The 10,000-nt window shown below is 34.6% G+C and overlaps 1 protein-coding gene across 1 annotated transcript in view; it reads left to right on the top strand.

Annotated features, from left to right (window-relative positions):
* Positions 1-10,000, top strand: part of LOC144978708 (serine/threonine-protein kinase 38-like) — an 86,036-nt gene that overhangs the window by 181 nt on the left and 75,855 nt on the right. Inside the window, exons 1-3 of the mRNA XM_078925128.1 lie at positions 1-83; positions 4,382-4,521; positions 9,375-9,426. The exon at positions 1-83 is cut by the window's left edge and continues 181 nt beyond it. Of these exons, the coding sequence (XP_078781254.1) occupies positions 4,397-4,521; positions 9,375-9,426 (177 nt within the window). The 5' untranslated portion in view covers positions 1-83; positions 4,382-4,396. The remainder of the gene's footprint in view (positions 84-4,381; positions 4,522-9,374; positions 9,427-10,000) is intronic.

Genomic DNA, 10,000 nt, shown 5'->3' with positions numbered 1-10,000 from the left:
TTTGTGGAAATTGTATTATATGTTGGATATTTCTGCCAACCGTTGAGATTTGGAGGCTCAAGAATAAGCTCCTAAAGGCCAGGGTAAGTGAAAGTGAACTTGAACTTGTGTGCAACCTGCACACGAATCGCACAAACAATAATTCAATAATCAATTTTGCTGTAGTATTATGGAGGACACTAAACTTAGATTTTGCATCGTGATAAGAAAGACAAGTTTAATACAATTGTAAGAGCCATTAAAAATAATAAAAAAAAAAGAATAGAAAGTAAGTTGAGAAAGGTCAGCCCTTTCCAGTCCAGATGAGCTTTCCATTCATAATACATGCATGAGTGAGTCATTTCACTCAAACAGATGCTATTCCTACAAACTCGCTCACTCTCATTTTTTATTTTAGTGTATGCTTTAACTTTTAACGAATTATAAATTTTATTCACTTGTCCGATCAAATACAATTACAATGACTCAATGACTTCAACTTCAATGACAATGTTTTCTGACAGGATCAGATAGAGATTGAGATAGATTTAGATATCTAGAGATTGTTGCAGTTGTACGATTGTAGTGTAAGTGTAAGAAGTGTAAGGAAAGAGAAATTCAAAGGCTAGGAAAGCGTACTGCCGAAGAAGAAAGAGAATTTGTGTGTGTATGTGTGGAAAGGGGGGGGGGGGGGGGGGGGGGGGGGAACTCAACGTTTTAGTAAAATTAAGATCCATGAAGTTGGAAATTTACTTAGTTATATATCAAGCAAAGTTGTAAAATTGCACTTGAGGGTTCATTTCTTCTTTCTTGATTAAGGCTAAATACGGGAGGCCTTCCGTAAGCTCCTCGTGCTAAGGGAAACAACCCAAGTATTCCTTTAACTAACCCTAAGAAAACAAAACCTATTACCTGTAACCCATTTCTTCACAGGTCATAATCGTTATAGTTACAGTTATATTCTTCTGTGAACAGTTTGGCAGGACTTGCTTAGTGTCACATCACTTTATTTCTTAATATTTTAGTAATTTTAGCAATTATGGAATTTAACTTAGTTGCAATGCCCAATAAATATTACTACTTAAGTTTTATTTTCATAAGTGGTGTGATTTTTCTAATTTCAAAAACAATCTGCTGAGTCGGTTGTTGTTTACGACTCCTGCCAATGCCGTTATTACTTACTGTGTAGGTGACGACAAACATATTTCATCAGTTATGGTATCTCTAGATAGGGTTGAGGGTTAGTTGATTTTTCTTTTTGGAGACTAATATTATCATGAATTAAAAGAATCATTAGCATCATTGACATTGCTGTCATAATAGTAAAATGATTCAAAAGCCATATATTTGGTGCTTGCTGTCTTTTTGATGAAATGCATCTTTCTCCAGAATTTTTCACCAGACCAGCTAATGATGGATGATTGTTGGAATCAGTGAGAACTCTTTGTGTTAAGCTTATGTTATTCATTCAGTCTGATGGATATGTTTTTTAGGCCAATAAGTCCCTTTGGGGTCTGGTGTTATGTAGTCCTAGATCTTCAAAATCATGATGATTATGGCTCAAAAATAAGGTTCTATCTTCTTCATCGTCATATAAACCAACTCACTCAGATTGTGTAATTTTGATGAACATTTAATAATAATAATATATCTTTATTGTCCCCAAAAAAGTGGCAATTTGTCATTTGGTTACACATTTATAACAATACAATATTGACATAGACACATTCACACAAGATGCACACTAGTAACATAGTAGTTATCGTTGAAAAAAAAAACAAAAAAAAAAACGGTATCAACAACAACAACATCATCATCATCATCATCATCACCATCTTCATCATCATCATCATCATCATCACAACAACCTTCCTAATAATAATATTTATTCAGAAAAGAAAGGAAAATATACTTCTGAAACATCGTGTAGCGCATATTCGTTATTGCTCAGAAGATTAAGGCCAGAAATTGTTCCATTAGTGGAACATATTTGGGGAAAGTGAGTAAAGATGACTGTAGACATCAGATGAATGAATATAAAAAATTTGATACCAGGATTGCTCTATAATTCCATCTGCTGTAATTTGATAAAATTGTTTTTTTTTGAGACTGAGAATCACTGGAACAGAAATTATGACGAATAAAAGGTTTAGAAAATTTTTTGGTGTTGATTTGACTGGAAAGGATTGCAATAGCTGTTGACACTCTTGTAATGGAAGCGATTCAAGTATGAAGAGAAAACAGAGGGAAAAAGAACAAAGATAAATGCATGTTTAGTTAACTGAATTCCTCAAAATTTATACCTATATGGCGTAGCTAGCGTCCTTAATCCTTCCAGTCATCAACTTATCTACTTGACACACCTGAATCTCAACCAAGACATGTGATTTCTGAGTTTGATGGTGGCATGATTAAAATTAAAACTGGTGGATTTATAATATTACCGTTAACTTAATTAACTCTTTGGTCTCCTTGCCTGGTATGGTGCAGTCCAGAATCTCTTTTAAGAAAAAAAAAATTCAATTTATTGATATTTTTAGAAGATGGTGATAGATACCTCTGGTTGTCATAATGTAGAGTAGTATTAAAGCATTGCAAATAAACAGGAATGATGCTCCTAAATTTTAACAAGAAAATAGGAGCTGTGCTACCACTCGTCAAAAATGACCCTTTTTAGCCCACAAACATAAACTAAATTTGGTCCTCCGTGGATCACTATGATAATAACCGGCCTCTTTAAATGGGTCATTTTAATATAATCATAAAAGTAACTGAAATTCTAAAGTTTCTAATAATCAAGACCCATCACATCACATATGACATTGTATGGTAGTTGACTAAACCAGAAACTAAAGTAGAAAGTCAACTGGACTAGATCCTATTTGGTGGATAGTCAACTATTCTGGCACTGATAGATGAAGAGCGGTTTGTTGTTTTCATATCAGTAGCTTTCTTGAATTGCATCTTCTATTATCTGCTGTGGACAAGAAGAATTATATTCAGAGGGGGAAAAGTGGAATATAAGCTCTTTTATTCAAATAGATAGTAAGTGAACTCACCAATTCAGTGGTGCTAACCTTACGTTAAAAAATTGCGTATTCTTACGCATTTTTGCTCATTGTACATATTTTGCTCAGGGGTGTTCATATTTTATTAAATTCTTATTATTTAAGTATTTTTACCAATCATACACTCTTTTAGTGTACTTAAACACTTCGGTCTGGTTGTTGAACCGAACCTTAATATAGGGAGATCAATATAGTATTATTTGGGTGGGTCATATCAAATTTATATGTGGATTCTGGAAGTGGATACTATTTATTGTTTATAAAAAGTAATTTTATTCATTTATTTAAATTATCAGTTATAAAATTGCTAGTATGGTCTTATTGCCCATCATCAAATTTAGCGCTTTTTATCATGTTTGTAGGATTGTATACATTTTATTTAAAATGTTACTCATTTTGGATCTCTATTGTACACATTTTCATGGGCCAGGGTTGGCAGCACAGCCAATTCACCACTTCACCCATGGACACAACACACACACAAACACACATGTCACCACTAAAAATATCCAATAAATACTGAATTAATGCCGCTAAAACAATCAGAATAGATATTTATCAAACAAGTCGGTTTTGGGGTGTTTCTTAAAACTACAGATGTTAGTAGCAGACCTAGGGAAGAAGGAAAGAGTGTTCCAAATGGTGGTACCTTCAGTGTTAGAGGCCCTGCTACCATAACGTTTCAGCTTGACTTTGGTACAAGTAGCAGGTTTTTATTTGTCTATCTCAAAAGATTGAGTGGAAGGATTAGGGATTGTAATTAACTCGACAATAGCCAATGTCTGCTGGATGTGGCTGGACTCGCAGTTTGTTGATGGTATTGTCTGGAAGGTTGACCAATATGGAGTTGTAGTAGTCGAGGCAGGGTAGTACAACTGCACTGTTGGCTCTGATCATTTAAAATGATTGGATGTGATTCCATCAGTTTTTTAAAGTAGCCTTTTTAAAATCTCAATGGAAATTTATATAATGGGTGTTGCCATGACCATTTATCAAATTTTAGCTTTTTATTCATTAGTTTGAATAGTTACGTTCAGTAATAATAATAATAATAATAATGCTGAAATGTCATATATAGCGCTATAACTCCGAGACACCAGACTCTAAGTGCTTAAATTACAAATTACTTTGGCTGAAAACATAATCATTTACACACACAAGCACACACACACACAACACAACACACAACACAAACCAAACTTATCTTGCTTCTCATACCATCTACTTAAATCGAAACATATGTTTTAAGCGAATGTACAGTACAGAGTGATGTTTGTACTACAGCTTGTATTATTTTAAGCCAACATGGATTGTTCTTTTTTTTTAAATTTCAGAGTCGCCGCTCCAAGATGGCCACAGTGGGAGAACAAATTCAGATAAGTACTCATACGGAGGACAAGGTGGCCAAGGCAAAAGTCACTTTGGAGAACTACTACTCCAATCTCATCTCTCAGAACTCTGAGAGGGAGAGTAGGTAGGTTCAATATAATTTCCTTTAGAGGAAAAGCGGAGATATTGAATCTTGGCTTTAATGAATTTGTTTGGCTTGCTTTTTAAACATTGAAAAAAAAATATACCAGTGAGTAAAATGTGTTGGAGGAAAGGAAAATATGAAGAGAGATCATCCTGGAATTGACATCAATTTTAATTTGTCACCCATGTTGAATGAAGTTTCATGGAAAGGAGAGAGAGAGAGAGAGTTGCTATTCAAAATTCCTCTTATTTTGTAGTGCAAATATCATTTCTTAATGCAGATCACACCCCAGTGCTACAGATTATTGTTCTTTTTCAGAAAATGTAACTCGTATCTCTATCTCTGATGTACTGTTATCACAACACCAACTCCTCTTCATACTACCATTGTGAATTCTATTACCCAACAGCTCTGTTCCTCCTTGATCTCGGCTTCCTTTTTCCTTTTTCATCTCATCCACACCTTCCTCTTTTGCCTCCTCCACAGTCTTCCTTTTGCCTTTCCACCCTCTCTTTTTTTTCTCATCCATTCTTTTCTGTTCTTTGAACAAGAGTAAATGGCTTATTAATCAATCGATAAAATTTGATTAGGAGCAGATTTATTTTTTTAGAATTTTTTTTCGATTTAGATGGTGAGGAAAAACTAAGAAAATCATTATATTGCTCTCCCTTGATTCTTTGCTTATGAAGCCAGTAGCTGAATTGAGGGTATCAAGTGTCCTTCAGCCCTCTCCTTCCCAACTGTAAGAAAGTCGTCACATCGCTATTATTAAATGATGCAAACAGCTTTTTTCTTATTCAGATTTGTTTTGTAGATTACAAAATTGGAAGACTAAACTTGAATATGTTTACAAATAATGTGTATAGCAATGTTCTGAATGCTTTTATATTTTGAGTTTTAAAATCCAATTCGTGTGTTGGGTCAGTATGACTATGACATTTCGATAAAAATTTTGAAAATGGACGGTAAGGAGAGAATTACTTAGATGAATCATTGACACTGGAGTTTATCTTAATCCTATAATAGGGCAAGAGTTTGAATCCCAATGAAAGCACTTTATTATTATTATTATATTTTTTTTTTGGGGGGGGGGGGGGTTTTTGTTGTTGTTGAAAACTCTCAAACATTGTTAGCTCGTTCTTTAATTAATCTGTCATTATTATCTTACAAAGCTGTTGAAAAGGGATTGAAATTTATTTTCCTACTTTTAAATCGATGTATTATCAATCATATTTAGTTAAAGTTAAAACGTAATAAGTCGTGAAGCCTCCCTTGATTAATGTAATTTTATATGTGTGATCTTGTAATGGTATTGTGTCAGAACGGTTTAGAGCTTAAATTTGAAGCTTTTATTGAGGGGAATGAATATTGTCTTTTAAAGAGTGGACAAATAATATTTCATCGCTCTTGTCATTTTAAATTATAATTCATTTGACAGCATCTGGTTTACTCCAATATTATACTAGATTGAGACAATGGGTCACATTATGAATGTTACATGTATATAAGTTGTCCACTGGGAAGGATGACCGTTGTAATGTGCCCAGGTATAATATATATATATATGAATGAAAAATTACATTCAATGTATATTTAGGGTTCCATTTGTGTGACATTTGGGAAAGTTTTCATTGTTATCGTGTCAGGGTATTGGTTATCAGAGGTGCCCTGCAGAAGTACCCTGTCTCTCTTGGACTCTGCCTCTTTTCCATGAACCTGTTTCTCTTCTATTTGCTTTACCAGACCTCTGGGCGGGAAAGGGGAGGGGAATATTTAATCTCTACAAGTTTGTTCTGCCACTTGATCTAATGCTTTGTTTGTTCCTGTGGACCTGGTTTTCCCTCTATTGTAATCGTGTATGTGATCCATCGCCTCTAAACGGCATTATTTTGGGTTGAACCAGTTGCTAAACTGTCGAATGAAAATTAAACTGATCAAATATACAAATTCTTTATTTTTAACACTATAAACTACCACATTCATTGTCTTCAATAAAACATGTTAATGCTATGCGTTTAGTTAAAATACTTACAACATCCATAAGCCAGATTCAACATACCAACACTCAAGACTGTGTGTGACCGTTAACGTCAATTGTCTGATTGATATAATTTAGTGAGGACATCACTAACAGGCTGTCTAAATGTAATAACAAAGAGCTGAGTTACGTAGACTTCTCTCCATCTTATATACTCAACCCAAGTCTAATAATAGTGATTTGTTTGGCTATAAATATTATTTTCAGCACCTTAATCACCCCTATATAAAACCGTTTTGAAAGGGTGGGCCTCATATTGTGTTTGAATTTGAACCCGGTCTCAGTTCAAGATTTTTTAATTCCTTTTCCTTTCCCTTTAAATATCGTTTGTTTGTTTTTTTTTTTGTTTTTTTTTGTTTTTTTTGCCAGATCTTTTGTGTGTGTCTGTGTCTGTGTTTGCGTGTGTATCGATTTGTTTATTTCATTGTATCAAAATAGAAAATAATAGAGGAAGAAGGATATCTGAAGTAGGAATCGTTTCTTTGTTATTGTCGATACAAACCCTATTTCCTGTTCTAGAGACATCATGCGTAACTGTCGGTATGTATTGATTTATAAGCTCTTCTTTTCTCAACCAGTAACAACATCATCAGATCCTATTTTTAGCCAAAGGGAGTCATTTTACACACACTTATTATATGCACTAATTAGAAAAGTTCGTCGTTCATTATTGTTTGAAATAATTTCCATTCCACGTCAAATAATCAGTAAAGAACATCAATAAAAATCAATGTTTTCCCAACTCTTCCTACATATAGTTTTCCTCAACTAATTTTTCAAATGTGACCCGTCGCGTTCATCTGGCATTGGTAGTACGTGGGAATGAATTGAATGAAGGAAATTGAGTCAATAATGGAGAATTTTGTGATGATTTTTTTTTTAATTAAAATTTTTTTTTCTTCTGATTTTCCTTTTGTTTTAGAAACAAAACCCACTCTTGTCAATGAAGACACACACACACACACACACACACACACACATACACATATATATATATATATGTGTGTATATATATATATAATATATATATATATATAATATATATATATATATTGTGTGTGTGTGTGTGTGTATTAACACTAAATTTTTTGGTTGCAAGTCTGACTGTTAGCATCGGGGTCATCCGTACGACATACTTTTTTATCGACCGGCAACCTTTGAATCGATCGATTTTCTTGTGTTGTAAACTATTACAGTTTCAACTCGAGTGTCAACCGACTTTGAGTACATTATAGATTGTTTCCAGGTAACGTGTAAATACCGCGTGTGTCCAAATAACGCTCACCCCTTCCCAGATTCAGTGTGAGGGATCAGCTGTGCTTTATGTCATTATGGTTGGGATAATGGATAATGGCTGAATTGTTTTTGTTTAAAAAAAAAAAAAAAAAAAAATCAGCCCGCTCCACGCACTGTTTAAAATGTAACGTTTTGGTCACCGTTATGCAGAGTCCAAGTCACATTGATAAAAAAAAAAAACCAAACAATAATACAAAATGTAAGAAACATACGTGGCGTAATTGCGTCAACGTGTATGAGTGCCTGGTAACGAATATTCCAACCCCCCCCCCCCCCTCCCCCCATGGATTTCCACGTACGGTGTGTTTTTATTATGACATACTATATACGGTAATGTCCTTGGACAAAAATGTATGTTATTGTAGAACATTAATGAGTGTTTGTACGTCAGGATTGATAATAAAAGGAACGACGTTGATGTCACTCAGCTCTTTGCTATTGTTTTTAGACAGCCATTTTGGTGATTAGTTCTCTCTAAATTATATCAATCGGACATTAAACGTTACACATAGTTTTGTGTGTTGGTACGCTATATCTGACTGGCGGATGTTTTGAGTATTTTACCTTAACACACATCACCAATAGAAATTGCGTTTTGTAGGTTTAATTTCGATAATTCAATTCCACTTTAATATATATATATATAATTTTAATTTTTTTTTTTTTGTGTGTGGAAAGGAGGGTGGTGTCCTTATTAAGAGTTGTATTTTAGGGAGCATTGTTCGTTGAGGCTAAATGTCGTCTATTGTGATGTATTGATCAAGTGCAAAACCATGAATTACAATAGACTGCTGTATTGTTTTCGTTCTTTGCCGTCGCCGTCTTCCACCCACTAACCTACATTAATATAAAGGATGGTCTGTCGGATTATACTCTGCGGCCATATTTATTTGTTACAAAGAATTCCGTACTTTGGCAGGAGCATTCATCTTCTCTGTAACCAAATACCGCAGTATCGATTTATCGATTTATTTTTATATTTATTTATTTATTTATTTATTACTTATTTAAACTTATTTATTTACTATAGGTCCTTTTAAAAAAAAAATCCCTCGGCTTCGTGGTCTTATGATATGATACTTGGCCTGACTATAACGCCTGTCGTTCGAGTCTCGCTAATGACGGCGCTTTGGAGAAGACTTTTTACTCGCGATCACATGTATAGATTGGGTACCTGGCTAGCAATTTTATAACAGCGTCTTGCAGGCGTCATATCTCGTTCTACACATTGAGTCTTACTATTGACTCTAGACCTCCTGAAAAAAGTGCTTTTAGCACATTAACTGGGCATTGCGCAATGTTAAAATTCATTTTGTAATAACATTTATATATTTGGATAGATTATATTTTGATTTTTTTTTTCAATCCTTGTTTTAACCTTGGGTTTAAATTTAGGGCGATATCATCAATGTATTATGATCTATGCCCGTTCGTTACCTGACCTATTATATCAGGGAGAGAGAGGGCACTTAAACTCACTTGACTTAGATAGTTATGTTTTGTTTATTATTTTCCACAGATATCGCCTCCTGGAGAGGAATATGGACGAAGAGGGCCTCAACGACGAACAGGTATACTGATTGATAGATCCAATATCCTTAAATCTCTCTCTCTCTCTCTCTCTCTCTCTCTCTTTCTCTCTCTCTCTCTTTCTCTCTCTCTCTCTCTCTCTCTCTCTCTCTTCTCTCTCTCTCTCTCTCTCTCTCTCTCTCTCTCTCTCTCTCTCACACTCTCATTTCTTTCTTTCTGTTTCAAAACTTTCAAGAATCAACTAACGGCCAGGCTACTTAAAATTAATGCTGGGTACTCGTCTGTTCTTCAAACAAATTTGGATTTTCTACACTTGTACGTCAAATAGTTCTTGACCTGACTTTCAGATCAATGTACGAGGACTATGCGTCTCCATAATGTGTGATGTTGTTATCAGGTTCTCTCTCTCTCTCTCTCTCTCTCTCTCTCTCTCTCTCTCTCTCTCTCTCTCTCTCTCTCTCTCTCTCTATCTATCTATCTTTCTATCTCTCTTCATCTCCCCCTCCCCCCCCCTCCTTTTTATTCTCCTCCAGCCCCCCATCACATCTCCGTAAATGTGTTATTTTGTATTGTCTTCTGGCACGTTTCTACTCACTTCATTTTCTGTTACACTCA

Source organism: Berghia stephanieae, chromosome 8 (genome assembly GCF_034508935.2).
Source record: "Berghia stephanieae isolate SIO BIC M18660-M18661 chromosome 8, UCSD_Bste_1.3, whole genome shotgun sequence".
Lineage (NCBI taxonomy): Eukaryota > Metazoa > Mollusca > Gastropoda > Nudibranchia > Aeolidiidae > Berghia > Berghia stephanieae.
This window is presented reverse-complemented; position numbering and strand designations above follow the sequence as displayed.